The sequence below is a fragment of the Mycteria americana genome, chromosome Z (assembly GCF_035582795.1).
Source record: "Mycteria americana isolate JAX WOST 10 ecotype Jacksonville Zoo and Gardens chromosome Z, USCA_MyAme_1.0, whole genome shotgun sequence".
NCBI lineage: Eukaryota > Metazoa > Chordata > Aves > Ciconiiformes > Ciconiidae > Mycteria > Mycteria americana.
The window spans coordinates 11,956,489-11,979,810 of record NC_134396.1 but is presented as its reverse complement, the minus strand read 5'-3'; the positions used below and the strand labels follow the sequence as shown (position 1 = coordinate 11,979,810).

Sequence of the window (23,322 nt, the reverse complement as noted above, 5' to 3'; positions counted from 1 at the left end):
AGCAGAGATGTGTGTGATGTTCTGGTACTGATGACAAAACACTTCTGTGTCAATGTGCTGACATCTGATTTCTTCTGGTTCAATAACACCTATAGCTATGGTCATATGCACCTTTGATCTGCCTGGAATGGATAGAGAGAGGTATGGCTGCCCAGCTTAGCTATAATATAGTTTAAATGCTAGAATATAGTTTAAGTGCTCCCATATCTGCTTGAGTACAAGGTCAGCTGATTTAGCTTAAAGCACTGTCTGATAGCTTATGCAGTTGTCTCTTTCCAGGGAAGCAGGTGAGATTCTTCACATATTCCATTCCACTGATTCTGATGTGTGAGTGGCATTCTCCATCAGACGACTTGTATATCAAACTCTTCCAGACCATTGGAAACTTATCTATGCCATTTTAGAAACAGGAGTTGTACACAGGAGACGTTAGAACCATCTGGTGGCAAAGCCAAGCTATCGTAGATTGGGAAATGTACAAGCAAGTTAATCCTGCCTAATTTGCCTTCTGTGTTTCATGTGTGTTTTGGTGCAGTCTTTAATTACTTACATTGCTTTGTTTTCCCTCTTCCTTTCCCCATAGGACCCATGAGTCATTCATTGCACAGGATGGGTGGTGGTAATTTAATTAGCTGCTGTTAACAATTGTGGAGAAAAACAGAGTTAGGTGTTGTTGCCTCATGTTCTTTTCTGCTATTTGAACACTTTTCTGAAGGTAGAATTAGAACACAAAAATGACCATACTGGGTCAGTCCAAATACGTCTCTCTTGACCAGCAATGTGCTTTACGATAGCCATAAACAAATGCCTGTGGAGGAGTAAGAACAGGAAAAGTGTATGTGCTGCCGTTACCTGATATCTTACAAGTTTCCAACTCTTTTAAGTGCAGGCCATTTTGGAGTTAGTTGTGGTTTATGTCCTTATTAACAACAGCAGATTTGCATCTGTGAATGTGTCCAGTTTCTTCATGCAGTCAGGCAGAATCCACAGCCTCCTTCGGCAATGAGCTGGTGGTTCTTCAGGTGAACTACCAGTTACATGATGAACCACGTCTTGTCCTTTTGAAGCTATCTCTGATGAGCTTAATTCAGTAGCTCTTAATCCTTGTACTGGAAGAGACAGTGTGCAGTTACTTGGTGCCACCATCCTCTAGAACCTACTTAAAGCTTTGTAAATTTGTCAGACCTCTCCAAAACTCTCTTTTCTAGAATGAAAGACCTAAGATTGCTTAGACTGCTTCTTGAAGGAAAAGCTATTCCATATTTTGATCATCCTTTTTGTCCTTTTAGGAACCTTTTCCAGTTTTGTTACCCTTTTTGAGATAAGTGGAATAAAAAATACAGTGTTAGGTAAAAACACGGTTAGATTGAAACATAGATTTATACAATGGCTCGATGATGTTCCTGTCCTTACTTCTAACACTTGATTTATTTTTTTGAGAACTATCAAGGACCAAACTGCTGCTTTCATGGGACTATCATAACCCAAAATCTCATTCCTGAGTAATGTAATGGTCAGCTTAGACCCCATCAGCTTATTAGGACTGCAGTTTTTTTCCCTCCATGTAGATTACTTTATTTGTTGAATGTCACCTGCCATTCTGCTGTCTATTCAGTCTCACAGCGTCCCTCCATGAATAGTCTGTACTGTTTTGAATAACTGGATGTTGCTCACTGCTCACCTTTGTCACAGCAGATCCATCACAGATCCTTGAGAAATTTTGCAAGTGGCCTCCCTCCATTGCAGGAATTGACCATTTACTTAACCAATTACTTGTCCATACAAGGCTTTTCTTTTTCTGTCATGACCACTTGGTTTTCCTAAGTATTTGAAGAATTTTGTGGAAAGCTTTCTGAAAATCCACCTTGAGTATGGTTTTATGGGTCTTTCTGTGGCAGTCATGGCTACTGTGTCTGGGTACTTCACAAATGCTGAATTTTATTTAATCTTATGTCTGTGAGGTTCTGAAATTTCTTCAGTTATGGAGCAAAGCATAAAGTATCTGAAGTCTAAACTGTGTAGTAACTTAATGTCCAGTTTCAGACTCATACTCATTTTTTTTCCTCCAGAATTCATTTTTTTCCAGAATTTTCAGCCTTATAGAACATGCCATCCATTCTCTCTATGGATCCATAATGTTGACTGTAGCAGTGACTAGTTGTTCTCTAAATCACACTCCAGCGTCTCATCGGGTATCTGAAACAGCATCTATCTTTGAAATGTGTAAGTGTTCTAACAGAGCCACTCTGTGGCTGAAGCAGCGGTAGAATTATGTTTACCAAGTTGGCGGTCTTCTGCTTGTAATGAGAAAACCCTTTGCCTTGTTCAAATTTCTGCAACAAATGATGTTGCAGAGTCTACAGATTTGTATGACAGATGAATTTGCTGTGATTTGTCCTGTGTGAGTCAAGGATTGTTGCACTGCCATTGTCTTCACTGTCAAAAGACTTAAGGACAAGTTAACATCATTACCAGAGATGTTTCTTTATCACTTCAAATCTGAAGTTAGGGTTTATGACACCAGCTGGTCCTCTGGCATCATCCAGCATAGTATGGTGTGCAGAGAGTTCAGCGAAGGCCAGAAATGCACACATTGATCCAAATAATGACATACAGCCAAAATGCAGCAGTGTGACAGCAAACCATTTTTAAATTTTATTCATGGATTGTGCTCGTTTACTCTGCCCAGGATTTGTCTGCAAATGGCAAATGTTGGTGCTGTGTAAATGATTGGTGCTCTTGCATTTGGAACTACACATATCCATCTTCTGAGAGAATTAAAAAAAAATATTACGTTGAAATTTCTGGAGAACAGAAAGTAAAATAGAATGTGTAACAGGAAAGAGCATGGAAAATTCTCATTTTCCCACTGTTTCATTGTAGTGGAAAAGCTGGGCTTAGAAAGAGGTGGGTTATGCACATGGACTTTTATTCATATCCGGAGTAGAACTGGATTTGATCACCGTGTCCTGACATCCTGAAATATGAGGTCTTACGGTCCCCAACATTTGTTGGTAGTCAACACACATGCTGGGGCATGCCCTAAAGGTCTCTGCCTGATGCAATCTTGCAGCTGCAGGAAAGCGATAAATTAAGACTGAACATAGAGTATATAATTGTCAGTAGATAATAAAAGACAGTAGATAGTTGTCTGATCTACTGCTTCTGTGCTGTAGGAGGGAGGACACACAGAGTGAGGGAAAGGGAATGGGTAGGAGGAAGGAAGAAGGGAAATCGAGTTTTCCTTCAACCAGTAGCCATCCTCTCATGCTTCTGTTCATCTTGGCAGTTCCCCAGGGGAATCTAAAAAGATTTTTAGGATTTTTATTAATACTGTAGAGTACGTTAAGATTTGTACTGTTCCAGTATTGGCATATGTAAAGCTGTTTTACCACATACACAGATGGAGTTCTTCATTGGTGTATTTAGAATGCCTGAAAACTTATTGTAACTAGCAAAGAAAACAGAAAAGGGAGAAAAAAAGAGTAAGGGAAGGGAAAAATAGATAAGTAGATCTAGAGAGCATATGTGATAGACTGATTTGTAGGATTGATCATGTACATGCATGTACATATTTGTACAAATCCCCCCCGCCCCCCCAGTTGCTTGCGTATCTGGGACAATTTTTCCATTGGCAAAAGAGAACATTATACAGAGGGTGGCTTTTAGGATCTTTTAGTACAGGCCACATATAGTGGACAGTACAACAGGAAAAACAGGGAAGTGTGTAGACTGTGTGCAACTATGGAAGAAGACAGCCTTTCTGCTGTGTCTTAACACGTTGATGTCCTGCAATGTTTTTATATGTAGTTACTATTTAGTTGAGCAGAATTTTAAATTCATGTGTAGATAGAATCCCATCTGAGTGAAGAACAGGAAGGTTGAATGCTAAATTTTATTTTTCATTTCTTCCCCTAGTAGTTATCATTTTCCCAGTAACATCTGTTTTCGCCCAGGCTGTGATGGATGTAGGTTAGATACTGTACCTTAGCATGGATGGAGCTCAAGATGATGACTTACAAGTGGGGCTGATCAGTTACTATTGCTCTGCTTCTGGACGTTGGACACTGCAGAGTCGAGGTCAGTAACTAGATGAGACGGTGATTGTTCCAAACACTGGGAATCTGTATAACAGTTTCTGTTGTGGGTTGGGAGTATAATGCCCAATAACTGGTAAACCTGAAAAAACCTTCTTTTAGTTATTAGTAATTAAAATGGTTGTGTGGTAGTCATTCCTCTTTGTGAGCCTTCCTCAAACTGTTGAGGATTTTTCTGTTACGGAAATGCTAGGTTGGGTTTTTCAAAGTTACTCTTGAAGGTTCGTATTTATGCAGTCCCTTCCACTTGTTCTTTAAAAAATGAGACTCCTGTAACTTACAGCCATCTCAGAAACTATTAACTGTTTCTCGCATCCCCTTCTCTGACTGCTGTAGAGCATGGTTGTAGCTGACTGCACTCACTCTGAACCTTCCCTCCCTCCTAAGAAGATTGGAGGATTATCAGCTGTTTCATATGCCACTTCTCATCCAAAGAACTTCGTACACGCTACTAAGTTTTAATCAGTTTACTTATACAATAATCAAGCCCTCCATTGCTGTAGTTCAGTAATCCCTTGCATGAGGACTGCACACAGCAGACCTTTTTGAAAGCAAATATCAGGGCTCTGCTAAAGAGTTGGTGGTTTGAGGAAACTCTCACATGTCCTGCGTTGTTTTTTAAGAGTTGTGATATACCTCTTGCTGCTGCATTGGCAATTTTGTTTGCTTACACAGGGGCTCTATTATCACTCTGCAGGCAAGCAGCACATCTGCTTCCTGTTTTCTCTGATACAGGTGAATGCAGGTCTTCTCATTTATACTCCACCTGTGGTAAGTTCTGTGATCTATGGAACGGATTTTTTTTTTCCCCCATCTATTTAAAAGAATGAATTTAGGTTTAGATCAAAAAACCCTATGTGTTTTGTGTCCAGTATTGATTTTCTTGAATTTGTGTTTTATACTGACTGCAGGTGGGGCAGCACTGAGCTCTGGCACATGTGACTTTGTTTTGTTGTTACTGTATTAGCTACTTGAAGAGTTGTGCAATGCTGTTGGTACTTCTGATTGTAGTCTAACTGTAGTCTAACAGGAGCTGGTGGAAGGCCAGGACTTACATAAAGCTGATAAGGGGGATTCAGGCTGGAAAGTGGAATGTCTAAACAAGAATTACCGTCCTTGGGAGAGAAGCACATCCTGAAGAAATATGCAAGCTAATAAAGATGTTTTGGGAACCATCTGAAACAACTAGTAGAAGTGTGATAAGAAGCACCCTCACACGAACTATCCTCATTATAATACTAAAAATCACACCCCTCGAGCTGGAGACCCTGGCCCAAGCAGAGACCCCTCGCCTTTGAGCATGCACAGAATATTAAAGTAGCACTGTAGCTTGAAGTCGAAATAAGAGAAATGTAGACCAATAGAAAACTGCTTTGTGGAATTACTTATGCATATGCATAACCAGACTGGATAAATACTGTACCTGTATGACCAAACTGTGTGCTAGCTTTGTGGAGCTACCACCTAGCACCCATCTCTGTGCAGACATGAAATAAAAATACCTCTACCCTGTGTGTATATTGGCATCTCGCACACTGGGTAAATGACCTCACACTTGTGGGATAACATGATGAGCATACGTAACTGGCAGCGTGATGGTACTTATGAAGGTCCCTCCTCCCCAGTCTCCAAAAGAGTGGAAGATGATAATCATGCAGGCTTGTGGATCCAAATTAGTAGGTTTTTCAAACTTTTCTGTATTTTTCTTCCATGGCAGTGGCTTTGCAGTTTACAGATTGGATTTGTTGTGTAAGATTCTGGTCACCTATTGAATTAACAGGTAAGATTAATGTAAATGAAAGGTTAAAGACCTCACTAGGCTTTCAGTTTTGCACTGAAGCTTGACAGCACTGTAGACAGTGTCACGCCACAGTTAAGGTTGGAGGAAATCTTGAGGGTTTCTAGTCTGACTTCTTGCTCAAAGCAGAGTCACCAAGGAGGTCAGACCATGTGGCTCAGGGCTTTATGCAGACTGTCTTGAAAACCTCCAAGAACAGAGATTGCACAGTGCTTCTGGGCAACCTGCACTGCTGCTGCACTGTCCCTGTATGGAGAAAGGTTTCCCTTCATCTCCAGTCTGAATTTGTCTTGTTTCAGCTTGCGCCATTGTTTCTCATCCAGCCACCATGACAGAGCCTGGCTCTGTCTTGTCAGTGACCTGCCTGTAGGCAGGAGAAGGCTGCTCTGAGGTGCCCCCAAAGCCTTCCCTTCTCCAGGCTGAAGCACCCCCGTCCCTCAGGGTCCCCTCACCGGGCAGGTGCTCCAGCCCCTGAGCATCCTGGTGTGCCTCTGCTGGCCTTGCTGCTGTTTGGTAGTGTCTTGAACTTGGGAGCCAAAACCAGAGCACTCAGTAGGTGTGGTCTAAGAAGTGCTGAGTCAAGGGGGATCATCACTTCCCTCCATCTCCTGGTTATGCCCCTGATCCTGCAGCACTGGCTGCTGCTGGCCTTCACTGCTGCCAGCCCCAGGGTGGCCCCTGTGCAGCTCGCTGTCCCCCAAGGCCCCAAGGACTTCTCTGCAGAGCTGCTTCCCAAGGCAAGCAGTGTCTAGCCTGGACCACTGCCTGGGGCTCTGACTTCTCAGGGGCAGGGCTTGGCATTTCTCTGTGCTGAACTGCACAAGGCCCTGTTCCTCCACCCTGCCCAGGTCCCTCTGGATGGCAGCCCTGCTCTCCAGCACATCGGCCGTTCCCCCCAGTTTGGTGTCATCTGCAAACTTGACAAGAGTGACTCCTCCCAGGTCACTGATGAAGCTGTTAAGCAGGACAGGTCACAGGTTGGGCCCCTGTAGTTCTCCACTTTGTTACTGTGGTCCAGGTAGAGTACGAGCCATTAACTGGTACCTCTAAGGCAATTTCTACCCATCTAAGTTGTCTGCCTAAGCAGACTGTAATGGTTTTCCTCTTGTAGAGGTCTTCCTCTGTGACTTTCCCAGGGACCAAATTAGACTGATCAGCTTGTAGTTCCCTGGGCAGTTCTTCTGGCTTTTTTTTTTGAAGATGGCATGACATTGGCATTTTTGCACTTGTTTGGGACCTCTCCCATCTTGATCACCATTGAGATCAGACAGCACCATCTTTGGGTGCAGCCCTTCTGTGGGTAACAGTCTCTCATGTAACCCCTGACTCTGTTCTCACACACTGCTGGAAATTCTCCTCACGGACAGTGTGTGAGTGATCTTTTTGGCACAGTAGTGAGGACAGCAGTTTTTCTGGAGGGGGAAGGGGATTAAGTGTCTTAAACTTATAACACCGCAGAAGCAGCTAAAGCTAAAACAACAAAGAGGCAAACTTCAAGTAAGGTCTTCTAAAACATCAACATTTTTGGTTTATTTTCTGACCACTTCTTATATTCCCTCAACATGGTTATAATCTTGAATTTAAAGAACATACCTGAACATGACTAAGGTGTGTAGCTGGTTCAGATACTCACAATACCTCATTGTTGGGTTTAAATAAGTGAAAGCCAAAGTAGTTATTGGATCATTCAGGCTTCTATCACTTCTTGGGAGGAAATACTTAATTTTTGTCTTTACTTTTGCTGTTTTCTGATACTGACAGGTAAGACCCAAGAGACCAGGTAAGAATTTTTAGAAGATGTTAGTAAAACTTGCCCACTTTCCTTCTGTGTTCATAGAGTCCAAAGTGCTTCCTCTGGTATATATAGTATGTGGGTTTGTATGGTTGTCTTGAATCTCCTGAACATCCCACTGAGTTAAACTGAATTTCTGTAGTTGACTTCAGAACTCCCTGTGTCACGGATATGGCTTTGAGTTACAGATCTGTTCTGTTAGGAAGAGCTAGGAGACAACAGCATTAGAAAATTACTTAAGAACTTATTTAGCAAACTGTTATTTTGCAGATTAAGAAGTTGTACACTGCCAAATGCACTCCAGCAAAGGTATAGAGAGAATTCTGCAGGTGAGTCTCCTAAGCAGCCTTTGTCTGAATACCAGCTCTCAGTCTTCCAGAAGGTCAGTTGCATTTTAGTAGCAGACCACTGGGATTGCAGTTCACAAGTGTTATCAATTTAATGTATTTTCAGGGACCTTTTTTTAAAGTCTGTTAAAAACAAAAGGCAAACCAAACAAACAACTGCAAACCAACCAACCAACCCACCCAGCCCCCCCCCCCCCCCAAACCAAAGGATTTTTGTTTTGAACCTAAATTCCTGTGGTGTGTGTCCCCCCCTCCCCGATCTCTACCAAATCCATCCCTTTCCTGTGTCTTATGAATAAGCAGTTTGCTGTGCTCTCTTGGAAGCTCGACTTGGGGCTTGTCGGCTGCTTTGGCAAAGCAGACAGACGTGCGAAGGACGAGGTAGAAGGACGGAAGGGCGTTCAGAGCAGAGAGGGTACTTGTGCACCCGCCGTCGCCTTGTTCAGCCCCCGGCCCTTACGGAGAAGGGGACCAAGACGCACAAAACGCTTTGTGGAAAGAACGGGTGTGTCCCAGGCGTTGCACGCCCTACCGGAGCGTGTGACGGGAGCGGCGCCGAGCCTCACGGCCGCTCTGCCGGTGGGCTGCCGGGGGCGCCGTTCCGCCGCGCCCCACGGGAGGGCGCCGCTGCTCGCCGCCTGCCCGCGCTGCCCGCTCTGCTCCCCGCGCTGCTCCCCGTCTCCCCGCTGTGCTCCCCTGCTCCCCGCCCTGTTCCCCGAGCTGCTCCCCGCCTGCCCGCCGTGCTCCCCTGCTCCCCGCGCTGCTCCCCGCCCGCTCGCCGTGCTCCCCTGCTCCCCGCCTGCCTGCCCTGCTCCTCGCCTGCCCGCCGTGCTCCCCTGCTCCCCGCCGTGCTCGCCGCCGTGCTCCGCTGCTCCCCGCCTGCCTGCGCTGCTGCCCTGCTCCCCGCGCGCTGACACGGTGCACCAGACTGGGAAAAGCGCAGGAAGAGGGGAAGCCCTCTGTTCTTTACTTCATTAGTGCAATTCACCACCTTACTCGGCGCTTTCAAATTGTCGCTATTTCATACGTTACCATAAGGCTACTTTCTATACCTGTAAAACGTGGGATTATGTGTCTGTAGCCCAGGTGCAGCTGTACTGCTGCTGGAAAGCATTCAGAGTTGTAGTTAGATGAGGATTCGTGTTTCAGTGGAGACCTGGCATGCCACTTTGATGTGAAAACACTGCTTGCAGACAAACTTAATTTTAAGCTGTGGTTTAAAACACGGAGCCCTCATTCCTACTGGGATTGAATGGATTTTAGATCGCTACCGGTGGGGAGGGTATGACGAAGAAGTTTTAGTGTGCAGAGAAGGGTGAGAGGAGACTGGGACAATTTTACGAAGGTGAATTTTGAAGCTGGGGCAGATGGGGGAGAGAAAGCTGCTTTTGGTTGTTTGGGGTTTTTTCCCCACTGTTTTTTCCCTAGTGTTATCCTGCCTTCAGTACAATACAGGGCAACCTGATAGCCAAGTGGCTTGAGAGGACCTAGAGCAATTACTGGGAGACTGTGTGGTCTGAGGTACAGGAAGCTGGAGGGAGTGGGGAATAAAGCTTGGAAGCAGGAGCACCTCTAAGTGAAGGAGAACAGGGATGGCCAGAAACTGTAGTAGAAGAGTACAGAGAGCCTGCGAGGCTGGGGGTAGCTCACTGGTGGCAGTCAACATTGCAGAAAGTGAGAGCTAGCTTGGAGCAGTTCACTTGGGACATGTGAAATAGTTCAGTGAGCACCTCATGGAAACTAGGCATTTTCTGCACAGTGGAAGTTTTGGGTGCGTGGGCGCCTCAGCCTGGCATCCAGAGACGTGGCGGTAGCAACCTTTCTACCCGTGGCCCACAACATTTCTAGGCTTTCATCCTGTGGGAAGCCAAGAGTGCTGCCGCTCTTGCAGGGAGGGTGACAACCCACAGCAATCTTCCCCCTTGCCTAAACTGGGGAGAAAAGGAAGACAAATGATAGGGAGGGTCTGCAGTGGTCTGTTTGTTGGCGGTTGCCTTGCAAATCTGTACAGCTGTTAGGCTCTGTATGGTTTGCCTTAGTTTTGTTGTGTTTGGGTTTTTTTAATTTGATTTTTGTAGAAGCACACTGCCTGTGGCATGTGAGTAATGCACAGTAGAGCTTTTACTCTCTGTAGCGTTTGTGTGGGAGATGAAAACATAAAAACTGTCATACTTTGTACCTGCGATCCAGCTGGGAGCATAGTCTCCAACATTCAGTCAAAACATAAAAAAATTCCATAGTGAACACGTGGAATAATCTTGCATGTTTATGAGGAATTTATGCAATGCCTAATGGTTAAAGGTTGGTTTTAAACATTTTGTTTTTCTTACAATCCGTCTGTTTCTTTCCTAGCATTGCAGCTCTCTGAGTGTGCTTGCTGCTGTGTAAATGGCTAGAACCTCTTTGATTCTTGTCAATTACTGGATTCTATAGTATCTTATAACAGTGGGTTTTTGCTGTCTTATTATATTTTGTGTGTAGGGAAAAAACCCCTTTTTATTCTTCTTTTTGTTATTGAAGTAGCCACTTTTTTAGCTTACTGAAGTAATTGATGCTTCTTACTGTTTTCAGAACTGCTTCATCTCTGGATCATTGTGCAATTTTTCTTGGAGAAGGAACCTTATCCATCTTTTGTTTTCTGATTCTAGAGTATTTACAGAAGAGAAAGAGAAAGTTGTCACTGTGACTTTTCAAGGCAGAGTTGTTTTTACATAGCTAATTCTTTGAAATAGGTGCAGGATTTTTGAGGCGAGGAGAAGTTGGCTATGACACCTTTACTCCTCGGTTTGCCTTTCTGCCATTTCCATTACCTTGACTAAGTTATTAGGCAGTCCGGAAAAAGACATGCCAGGAAGATAGATTTGTCTGGTTTGAAAAGAGAACCAATGTAAATCCCTTCTGGTTGGAGAGTTGTGTCCTTGGGGGAGCAGATTCTGAATTGTCTCACCTTAGGTCTTGTATTGCAAAGCTCATGAAGACATAGTGCTGATGAATGCCAAGGACTACAGAGAAGAAAGAAGAAAGATTCCAGATATATTTGAGAACAAACAGAGCCTAAAGGAAACCTCAGGATGCAAACAAACAAGTTAGGCCAGCACGGAAATCCAGCAGGGGCTCCAAATGAGAAAGAGAATGGGTTTTATCTGGGAAAAAAAATGCAAATTAAAAACAAGAGTACTTAACTCTTTAGTTAACACTTCATTGTTAAACAGTGAGTAGGTTTTCAGACTTGAGGGAATGAGAATTAGAAAACGTATCTGGGCAGTTCTGAGCTAGAGCCTGGAGACCTTGTTGATTCACTGAAACACCTACCTATTTCATAATGTTATGGATAGCTGTCACATGATATTTTCAAATTCTTTTCTAGATAAATGTTCAAACCTGTAAAATGAGGGAATGGTTAGAATGAGGCTTCATGGGATAGCTGAACTGCCAGAACCAGTTCGCTGCTGAAAGGGGAGCCGTGCTCCAAGGTTTATAACCCCCTTTTCCCCTTGGTTTGGCATGGAGGATAAAGTGTGTGTACGTGGTGGTCATACTCTCCAGGACCTGTTTGGTTTTCTGCCAGTTTAGCAAACTGGCTTATTTTTTTCACTCTTGTGTTAGTTTTCCAACTGTTCAGTGAACTGAATGGTCTTATATGCGGGATCAGATTAGCACGAAGGGCTGGTGGCATGTAAGGGGCAGGAATATGCAGCTGGGAGGGGACACAGAAAGGGGTGAGCCTACCCTTTTGACAGCAGTGAGCTGTTAGTTGTCTCACGAAACCTTTTCCTGCATCCCTTTGAGTTTATATAGACTGACAATTGTCCACTCCATGCATGCCCTTGTTGTGTACCATGAAGGAAAAGGTCATCAACCTTTACTTTCACTGTAAATGCCGATACAGCACCTGTTAGATGATTTGATGAACCAACACCGCATGTGTGTTTGTAGCAGGACAGTGAAGTCCTGCATTCAGCTTATTTGCAGCATTGGAGAAGTTGGATTAGTATTGTTCTCAGGATTTATAGAAGGTAACGGAAGGTGAGGCTAGTTCTCAGGTTTTTCTAGAAAATAGTGAAAGAACAGCTAATACAAAGGAAGGTGATCAAGGGTGTTCTGTTCATATTTGTCCTGTTCCTAATGGACAATGTACTGAAAAAATGTTTAATAATACAAATCCTTCAGATTCTATGAAAGGGAATAGTGAAGTCTTGAGACATATTGTCAGAGATTATAAAATTACCTCCAGTGGAGGCCTTAGAGAATTCATGCAGCTGCTGAGTGAAGACTTGACTTACGAACATCAAGTTGCATTTCTACAAGCCTTATTCCTTTGTATCTTCTAGATCTTCTGGGTTGTTCCCACCTGTTGCTTTATCATCTGTTTCTTCTAGCTTCTTTTGGTTGCTGATTGTCCCAGACAAAAAGTAAAATGTTGAAGGTCGAATACTGTAACTCAGTGAAGTTTTGATGCTGGAGCTAAACTGATCTGAAGATTTAAGCCCAGAAAACTGATTACTTTTGTTAATAGAGTTATTTTTCTGCTCACATGATTCCTGTATTTTTATGTAAGCTGTAGTGCTAGCAAAAGGGAAGCATTGATTTTGCTTCTCGTACAGGTTTGTGATGTTTCAGATTGTGCTGTTCTTCCATACCTTGCTGGCTGACTCAGTAATCTCTTCTGTATCCATGCTGGCCCTCTGTTTTTCTGATAACCTTTATTTAAGTGCTATTATTTAACTGCTGTAACTCCTAATAACAGAAACCTTTCCTCATAAGATTATATTCAATATTCAGAAGATTCTCTTAAAACTGTACTGTTGCTCTTCTATGAAAGTGCGTCAGTCTTCATGAGGCTTCCGTGAATGCTCTTGTACTTCTGGCATTTTCCAAAGAATTCTTGCCTGCATGTTAAAGGCTTTTTCCTTGTTCATGTGAAGTTGATGCACTGTTGATATTAGACCTAGAAGCATCTGGTCCAAATCAGAATGTTAACCAAGGAGCATTCCAGTGCCAACTTTGCATCACCTGGTTCAGTGTAAACTGCTGAGAAATTTTCATAAGCTTTTCTTTCTTTCTTTTTGGTTTCATGCTCCAGGGAGGAGCCTTGTCTTGAACTGAGCTCTTGTGTCTAGGAGACTGGTATCATCAGTCATCAAGGCACAAATTTTGTAAGGAATATGTGCCAAATTTTGTTCTCAGATGTCCTTTATCATACTTCTGGGCATTACTATTTGGGTTTTTCCAGATGATGAATTCGTTTTGGTCTTTTCAGATTAGTAAGTGACAAATGCCATACTCCAGATGGGAATTGTTTGCTACACGTGGGAACTGAAGAACCTTCTGTGTCATTAATGTGTGCTAAATAATCCCTAAATAGTGAAATAAAACTGTGCAAGGTAGGAGCATACATCTTCTATCTGGAAACTGCTATCTCAAATACAGTAACTTGATTTCAACTTGATGATAAATCGCTTCAGGTAACATATTTAAGCTTTGTTATGGAAAAAGTGTGGTTTATACAACTTTTATATGCAAGTTATTAAATGTAAACAATTTTCAGGGGGAATTTTCTTAGAACACTGTATTGTCCATTTAGCCCCATCTTTTTCATTTTGCTACATGGAGAGGCCTGACAACATTTGCATTGTGGCTTGTTGAGAGCTGCATGCCAGGTAGAGTATGTTTTTGGTTTTTTGTTTTGTTCCGTTTTTATCCACGTTGGCTCAATTAAACCTCAGATTTATCTCATATTTAAGACTCTCTTTTATTTATGCCTGTTTGGCTCATGAGAACATCTCCAAGACTCTTAAAGGCCTCCTTTAGTTCAGAATCATTCCATTCCAGGCTTTTCTAACTAAACTGTTCTGAATTTGACCTGAATAACATTACAAATGACTTTGTGCATTTTTCCGTATTTTTTTTCGATTCCCACACTTTGCTTGGTACAAACTTGATACTAAATAGCATAACAAACTAGAAAGCTGTTGACATCTTATATTTTTGTTGCTAGCAAGTATTGTTTGCATAAGATTTATCTCCTGAGAGGAGAAGGGATTGCTTTAGAGAAGTACGCTTGCCTTCACTAGCCTAACAATTGGTAATCTGTTGCAATGTGGGTGTGTATACACACTCTTCTCTGAAATGTTTTCTCAGTCGTGAGGCTTCCCTATAATAAGTTCCCAGCTTGGAAGAGGAAGCGTGGTTTCAGCGGGAACTGATCTTGTCTTATTTCTGAATGACAATTTGGTGACTGTCCATCCTTTTCAAGGTTACCGCACTTAAGGTAACCTTAAGGAATTTTCTTTACTGCACTGGTTTGAATAAAAGCTGTCTAAACTGCTACCTGGTAACGGTCACCTACAGACACCATTTCAATTCTTGAGTTAGTGCAGACTTTGCAGACCTGTTTGCACGCACACACAAACTATTCTTGGATCTAAATGAAAAATTTATAGTTTATTACTTCTTTTCCCAAAATGGAGTAGGTAAAAGCTATTACTGTTTAAGACAAACTATCTGCTCCCTGTGTGTTAGGAGCTGGTTCTGCTTGCTTCACTGACTAAAATACTGCTGGGATTGTGTGCCTTTCTGGGCTCTCCCAGAACAGTTCACTGAACTCAGTCAGTTGGGCACATCCGTTAAAATCATAGGGATTGCATGCAGGTGACCAGCAGCATAAGTTAGCCTGGACAACCTTTTACTATTTGATGTAAGGGAGGCGAACACCACATCTTAACTCTTGGATCTGAAGTTCTCTGCAGTGATGCCTGCAAGCAAAGCTGAATTTCTTCCACAGAAATCTGGATGCGTTTTCTATGGAATTTGGTGAGATACACCAAACATGAAGCAAGAATTTAATGTTTATACAAAGCTTTCTGAAGTGGACAGCCAGATGAAGTCAATATGGTCCATCTTTTGGTAGGCAGTTATTTTCTGTCCTCCAGGCTTACTCCATTTGGCACATGGGAGTGGACAAGCAAAATGCTTCCTCACTTGTGGTCAGCTGCAGGGACAAAGGAACGTGCTGTGGTCTCTAAGCAGTAGCAGGAGTAGCAACCATCTCACTTAAACACCTGCAGATCTCCTGCCTTTCCTTAATCAGCTCCTGCTGCTGGCTTCATGGCTGGAGCAGGGGGGGAAAGAGAAAATGAGAAAAGGGTGTTCCTGTTCTCCCTCTGCCTCCTTTCTTTTCTTTTTCCTCTTGCAGAAGTGATTTCTGCTTCTGCATGTTTGCAGTCCCTGTGACAGGCCAGGTCAGCACAAAGCTTTTTCTGCTGCTCTGCCCCAGAGGAGATCACATCACCTCCATGGAAAGGTTTGCTTTTCCTCTTGGGCCTTAGGTGCACCGGTCTCCTGAAAGAGGTGTTTCTCTCTCAGCGTTGAAAAGATTGGGCTGCTGTGTTATAAATGGTGAATTGTGTTTACTTTGTGCCATTTGCTCTGTCTGAACTGCCTTAAGTGCAATAAGCCAAATTCAGCCTGTAGCAGTTGTAACTTGGTGAACTCTGTATTGTCCCTGTTAGAGTTACTTCTGCGCTGAATGTGAGTTGATCTCCACGTCTGGGATGCATCAGCATAATACAGGCTTCTGCCAGCACTGTGAGATGTTGAACAGCACGCGATGGCACTTGTGGAATCAAGCACGGAAATCCTCATCTCGAGGACATCTACTGCCTTCTCTCTGTTTTAGTAAAGCCATGGTTGTTGGTTATCCAGTATAAATAAATGGATGTAAATCCAGAAGGTATTGTTTTGATTACCTTGTCTTTATTCATAATAAAGTCTACAGATATCCTCTAAACTAAAACAACTTTTTGGGGTGAGGGTAAAAGTATCTAATTATGATTTGAATATTTCCAGTAGTAGAAAATCCACTGCAGTCTGGGCAAGATGTTCTGGTGTTTAATGAATGCCTGTTGCATTTTTGATCCTCTTCTGTATGTTTTAAGGAAGATTTTCTTTGCTGTTTTTTTTTTATAAGGCAAATATTACCAGTTCCACAAGCCCTGAATTATCAGAGATTTTTTTCTAATCTTTCACTCATTCTAATGACTCTTCCCTGACCTCTTTGATTCTGTTTTTCTGCATATTTGAACACTCTTCTTTGGGGACATCAGGACAGACGACAGCAGTGCAATGGGAATTATTCTTGTGTCAACTACAGACATCATAAAACCTTTCTTTTCCAACTTGGTAATTCCCTAATCTCTGAAGCAGACATCAGTCCTTTGAGGCTATGACTGATGCTTACAGATGCCCCGTGAAAATTTAGCTACCATGCCCAAAAGCATTTTCAGAGGCATTATTTTGCAGGGCAGAAAATACCATTGTCTTTTTTGTTTCTAGATGCAAATATGCACACCCTTGGGTTTCTTGTTATACCTACCGTTACCTGTGCTAAGAATAGTCAACATGGCCTGTGATTTGCTTTCTGTGACCTTCTCTCCAAGAAGGTCCAGTCCAAGCACATCCAGTTGCTTGAAACAGGATTATGGTCTGTAGATTTGTTCAAGGAGCATCTATTCCAAATTATGTTGCTGTGCTACTAGACACCTAGTAATGTATCAGCAAGCTGCCTTTTTCATTATATGTCAGTATTCTTTCTCTGTTGTTGATGATCTTGGGCTTCTTTGGGACGGGTGCTGTTAAATGTCAGACAGCGTGGGCAGGTCCCATGGGATCACACTAGACATGCATCAGTCGGTGAAAGCTCCTTGTTTACAGGTATATCCTGGAGCCCATAAATCAAATAAATGTATACAATTTTAAAAGTGCTTTGTTGATATTGGATTTTTCTTACAGGTTAAGCAAAATGTCCTACAGTGCCAAACTGAGTGTACTCCAGAAGACTAAGAATATTACATAAAGACATACTTTTTTAAACCCAGTTTAAAAACAGTAAGTCTATTGTCTGTAGACCTGTTGATTGGCATTCATTGTGTAATTTAATTTAATTGTTCATAATCAAATCTCTCATCAGCTATTTCACTGCATAAAAATTATTTTTCTTCACAAAATCTACTTCAGGCTGACAGGCCTATAATTATTTAGGGCATCCAATTTGTCTTTTGTAAATATTGACATAGCACTTCTTTCTGTTCTTGTGAACTTTTCCAGTTCCAGTTTTTCAGACCTTAATGACAATAAGCATTACCAGTCTAGCCAGTACCTATGCCGTCTCTTTCAGCATGCTTGCATCCAAGTTATCCAGCTTTGCTGATATAGAAGTGTCCAATTAATAGCTGCTGTTTAACATCTTTTTGAGTTACTGTTGGAATGGAAACTATTTCATCATCATCATAAGAATGTTGTTTGCTTTTTCTCAGACAGATGTGTGTATTACACTTCTGCTTTTCTTTGTTACTGTCAGCAATCCTACAATTTCCATCTAATAATGGATTTATTTTTTTTTTCCACCAGAAGAGGACACTTTAAAAACTGTTTAACAATTCTAGTTACTCATTTCTCTTTCTGTTCTTTTGCAACTTACATTAATTTTCTTTCAGTGTTAACTCCCAGTCAGAAATCATCTTGTGTTGAGGGGACAACTGATACCCTGTTAATGAAGAAAGAAGATTTTAATCAGGCTGCCACAGATGAATTAATATCTTTTGCCTAAGAAAAATGAAATAGACTAACTCATTTTCAATACGAGCATCCTGTTGATAACTCTTTCTTTACTACAGGAGGCATTTATTTCTCCTAAATCTAAACATAGAAGAAGTAGACCTGTGACCTTAGACATTCATTTTAGAATGAGAAGAGTCTTGCTTTTGGAGGTGCATGTTTCCTTTTACTAGAATTAGGAATTTACTAAAGTAATTCTTAGGTTTCTGATTCATAGGTGACTCAGGGTAGGTGCAAAGCTGATCATCTTTCTTCAGATATAAAAAGGGGGAACTACCAAGAGAAGCATCATCTAGATTTCAGTTCCCAAATTCTGCTTTTCTAAAATCAAGATTTAAAAAGTGGCTCTTTACAGGTAGCGTTTGCCTTTGCCTCTTGTTAATTGGTGACTTCAAGTAAAAAAGGGAATGTAGCTTGTAAGAAAAAGGTAATGATTTGTATATATCACACCTGACATCTGAAAGTTAGTTTCTTTACGTTCCCAATGGATTCTCCAGGTTGAATTTGATAGTCTAGCAACTTGCAGATTAAAATCAGTTCCCAGATCTGTTGGAAAGAGAGAATGATTAATGTGGTCAGCACTTCCTGATCGGAACTGTATGAAAATTGAGTCTTTTTAGCTTTCTAGTTCAGCTGTATTTCTTTTTGTCTACCAGGTATAGAAAATAGAAGGCTGTGGCTTGCTTTTGTGGGTTCTGCAGAGCAAGTATATTTGAACATTCTCTGAAAAACTGTTTAACAAGAAAGAGGGGTAGAGTGACTGCAGAGGTCTTTTGGGAGAGCTTTTTAGATCTTAAAGGTATCACTGAAAAAGGAATATGCCAGAGAAGCTACACAGCAAAACCAGATTAAGGCTAGAGGGCAAAATCTTCGGGTGATCTTTGGCTCTGTGAAACAATGCAAAATTAAATGTTGATATCTTGGTTATGTTTTGATAATGGATTGTTCTGTTTAAGAAGTTCCAGGACCACCATACCTATAACATCTCTGCAGATCTCTAGGGACAGACTGCACCTGTGGTTCTTGAAAGGTCATTCACATTTGATAGAATCTGTCTAACAAAAACAAAACCCCAAACCACCACAAAACAACAGCAAACCAAAACCCTCTGAGTGTGTAACTTCACAATATCGTAATTATAGATTTCACAATTATTCTCACCTTTTTAAAGTTATCTTCAACATCTGCCAACTGTCATCATCAACTCCAAATTACATAAATATGGTAACAGGTAGCCTGCTTTTATTGCTGTGTAACCTGTGAGACATGAATAACTATGTACTGTAATTACATGGCACTTGCCTTATGATTGAAGTGATTACATGGCTATTTGTACCTTGCAAAACAGTGATAACTTTTTTGTTTTTCATAATGGAGTGTCAGTGTATTTACAGATTAAGTTTCGGTAGTTTCATCATTATAATTATACCGTGTGAGATGTGTTCCATTAATAAAATCCATGATCTCTTTTCTTTAAATTAAGTGTGCCTTTTTTCTAGGGGATCCAAATTTGTGGTTAATTGGAAAAGCACTTTTGGAGTGGAATTCTGAAGTATAACCCTTAAAACTTACCAGACAAACTTACGTTCTTTCAGTGAGAAAGTCAGTGGCACAAACAAATCCTCGTGCTTCTCTTTTACTAAATTCATCATCTCAAGATTGTGATTGAAATGAATTAGGCATGTCAGTAACTTCCTGGCAACTCTTTTAAGCGGCTGAATGAAATACCTTATTAGCTAATGCACGGTTTATCTGCACGCTTTGTTTTAAATGGAGGTATGATTCGAGCCTGTAGCATTCGGTAGAAATAAATTTGCTGTGTTAAATTTGAAAAATTAACGACAGTTGTGCTTACAACACGGGGTATGTAATTCGTGTAGCCTTGTAACGTTTGTCCGTGTGTGAAAGTCGATAGCTTCTCAGGATACAAACAGATTTTTTTATGTCCGAAAAGGACGGAAAAATGGAAAAGGGCCTGTGTCAGCGTTGGGGGGGCACAGCTGCCTTGGTGGGAGAGCAGGAGCGGGCACTGCACAGCCGCCCGGTGACCCCGAGCGCCGGTGCCGCTGCGGGGAGCGGCTGCCGCGCTGCTGCGCTGCGCTGCCCGCGCCCGACACGTGCCACTGGGGCAGCCGCGGCCTTTTCTTTCGTGTCGCGCAGACTTACGTGACCGGAGGAGCCCGCTGCTGCGGCGCCTTCCCCGAGGCTGGCTGCGCAAGGTTCCGTCCTTGCCGCTGCCCTGCCCGGCGCCGGGGCGAGGCGGTGGCTGGAAGCCCGAGGCGCGTCGGGGCGGCGTGTGCGGGGCCCGTGCGGCGGGCGCGGCCGGCAGGTGGCAGTGCGGCCCTGCGCAGCGCCTGCCTGCCCGGCCCGGCCCGGCCCGGCCCGGCCCTGCCTTTCCCGTCCCTTCCCTCCCCTCCCGCCGCTGCCTGCCTGCTGCTGAAGCGTTCCGCTGGTTAGCTTAGACGCTGTTCCACCTGGAGTTACGTTAGTGCTCTGAAGGCACTCAGCCCGGAGAACTTTGGAGGGGACAGGAGCTTATAGGTGTTTATTCGTAAATATTATGGGTACTAAGGATACTAAATGCCTGCGGATGCTTCGGTTGTCTGTTTGTCTGTACATTATGCAGGCATACAAGAGCCTAATGTTAGTATGATGCCATTTAGTGCCATTGCAAGTGCAGTGAGAAGCCACTGCCGTGTGTACGCTCCTAACTTCTTCCTTTAAGGGGAATTACTTGCTTTCTGCAGAAACAACTGTTGGGTGGTGATGCAGAGTTCATTCCTGTAAATCTCCCACGTCCCCATATTGAAACACCTCTGCAGTCTGAAAACTTGATGACTCATAGTTTATCAGTCTTTTGAGTCTGAAGTCAGGGCCAGTCTCTCGTGGCTTTTCTAGTACCGGAAATCTTCATGGAGATTTTTTTCTGTTTATCCATGAGCACACTTTGAACAGAAAGACTACTTGGCCACTTTTTTTTGTCCTAAAGAGTCATCTGATTGCAAAAATAAGTTTTCTCTGTCCCTGTGTCGTCGTCCCCCCTCTTTTTTTTGGTTGGAATGTTAATCTTCTAGGAAAAAAAAGATGTAATTGCATTTAATCTCTATCACAAAAAAAAAGTTACTAGAATTGGCCCTTCTGATGGCATGTTAGCAGAAAGTTCCTCAGCATATTCATCTCCGTAACAGTCTGAACTTGTTTCTCTTCTGAAGTTTTTATTAAAAACCATATATAGAGCTTAGATATTTAAATTTTAAGATAATTGTAAGTTTCCATAGAAGTACTGAATTAGACGATCATGAGGACTGTAGAGTGTACTTTTTTTTTACAGTTGTATTTCAGTGATGCACCACAGTATAGCTGTTGTAGCTTTATAACTGTGCTTTTACAAGGATATATTTTTTCAAGTTAGACTGAGAGTTTTATTAAATTATTTGTGTTTGGAGGTTTAGTTCCAGTGATTTTTGTGTGTTTGTGTGCAGATTTACAGGATTTTTGCAGGTTCTGTAAAGGAACTAAGGAGTTTATTTTTCTACAGTAATTTTATGAAACATTATATTAGGGATGCAGTATTTTATGACAGGCCATTCTTGTTTACATGCTAGTTCTGCCTTTTGAGAATAAGGAAATTACTAGCATCAGACTATAAAAGTTTAAAATTCAATTTTAGTAGTTATTTAGCTTGCATTGAATTCCTCATGATGGCAGAAATAAATTTTGTCACTTGTCATTTTTTAATTTACAAAGAAAAGTATTTAGCAAGCTAGGATTGTGGTCTTGCCCAAATGTTTTCTATATGAAATACCTCCATATGAGTATTTAGATTGCTTTCAGAAGATTAGAGAAAAAGACGAATGGTAGGATATGGATTTTTAAACATGGAGCTTGTATCAAAATGGTTGATAAAACCTGTCTTTGCCTTCTTTCTTGATACATCTTCAGTATCAGCAAACTGGTGTCACACTATAGTTTTTCCAGAAAGACTAAAGACTGCTTGTTGTAAACTTTTACATCATAAAAAGAAAACAGAATTAAATCAGAAATACAGTCTCAATGGTCAAAAGGCTGGGAACAATATAATTGCTGGAAACTTAGTATTAGCAGATACTTCACAGAAAAAAAAAATTGGTGGATTTTGTGACGAAGCTAAATGTCTTGTGCAGGTTGTTGAATTTGTTACATAATGCATTACATTAAATAAAAATTACAAGACCTCTTGAAGGGCAGTAGTTTAAAAAGCACCCCAGAAACTGTTGGAAGTGCAGGAAAAAAACCCAGTAATCTTTGATTTTTTTTTTTGAGTGAATGAAGCTTTGTCAATTTAAGGTTTGCAGTATGGCTATATAGTACTTTTTCTACCTTTTTAAGCTGTAGCATGGGAAGCCATGTTTTGCTTTTTGGAGGCAGAAAAAAAAATTGCTTTACTTTTAGTTTCTGCATAGCCAGACTTGCTCTTATGTTTGTAATATTTAGAGAAGTTCAATAGGGGGCCCTTGGTGCTTTGATCTAGTGCCACGGTGCAGTTTAATGAGAGAGGGGTTTTCAATATTGTCTGCAATATTGCAAATTCTGCCAGCTCTGTCTTAAATAAGAAAATGCAAGATTTACACCTCGGAAACCTTCTCGTATTTCTGGGCACTCTTTCTGTTTGAAACAGGTAATTACAAAAACCTCCGGATCAATTTTTGTAAAGGGGCACCCTGATGGGTGCCATGACTGAAGTGTGACATGAGCCTTTTCCAATACAATGGGTGGCCTAACATTCCTCGGGAAGGCCAAGCTCATTAAATATTCTCTTCTTTTTTTCCACCCTCTCCGCCTCTTCATGCACTTAGCTTGAGTTGCGCTAAGTCTGAGGTTTCTTCACTGAGGACTTAGGAAAATTGCATAGAGTTCTCAGATTGAATTTTTTATGTGTATGACTTCATGATGGCATTAGCATGTGCTTTGATCCATGTGTGAATGGCACTGGGTCGGCTCTTATTGCCATATCCAGATGGTGTTACAGGGAACAAACAGTTGTGTTTTAGGATTTCTCAATAGACTGTCTAGACTGGTCTTGCAGCAGACAGATACAGCCACCCATCAAATTAGCGTTTGTCAGATTTATGGTAATGGTTCACCAAAGCCTTCCTGTCATTGACATTAAGATTTACGCCTCCAAAGTTATTTTGTCTTCTGCAGAGCGTAAAGTCTGATCGTGTGTATGTGTGCGATTATCTACATGTAGATGTATATTTGCATATATAAATTTCTAACTAAAGGGGAGGAAAGCAACTGAAGAGAAGTAATTGCTGTGGTAAGAGGCAGAATTTTTAAAGTATTTTTTTAAGGGGCTGATTCTTACAGCTGGATTGATTAGGGAAGCTTTCCCTTGCCCATCCATCCCCTCCCTTCAAATGATAATACGGATGTTCTGTTCCAGTCAGTGTCTCCCATATGCCCTTTTTGGAAAGAAAAACATGTATGTGGATTACTATGGGTAGATTTTGCACTTTCATGTTACGCTGGAGTAATATGAGCTGCTCCCTGTACGCAGTGGGAATAACCTTTTGACAGGCAGTATGTCCATTCTCAGTGGAAATGTTTTTCCAAGTCTGGCCAGGGCTCCTTTGATCGTGCCACCTCAAATGTAGGGGTCATAGCTACTATGCAATGTAAGAACCACTGATG

At 41.9% G+C, this 23,322-nt stretch overlaps 1 protein-coding gene across 4 annotated transcripts in view; it reads left to right on the top strand.

Moving 5' to 3' along the window:
- Positions 1-23,322, top strand: part of ARL15 (ARF like GTPase 15) — a 231,079-nt gene that overhangs the window by 34,632 nt on the left and 173,125 nt on the right. For 2 of the 4 annotated variants that reach the window (XM_075527025.1, XM_075527026.1), the window contains exon 4: positions 17,709-17,801. The exons of the other annotated variants lie outside the window; for them this stretch is intronic. In XM_075527025.1, the coding sequence (XP_075383140.1) occupies positions 17,709-17,801 (93 nt within the window). The remainder of the gene's footprint in view (positions 1-17,708; positions 17,802-23,322) is intronic. 4 annotated transcript variants of the gene reach the window in all.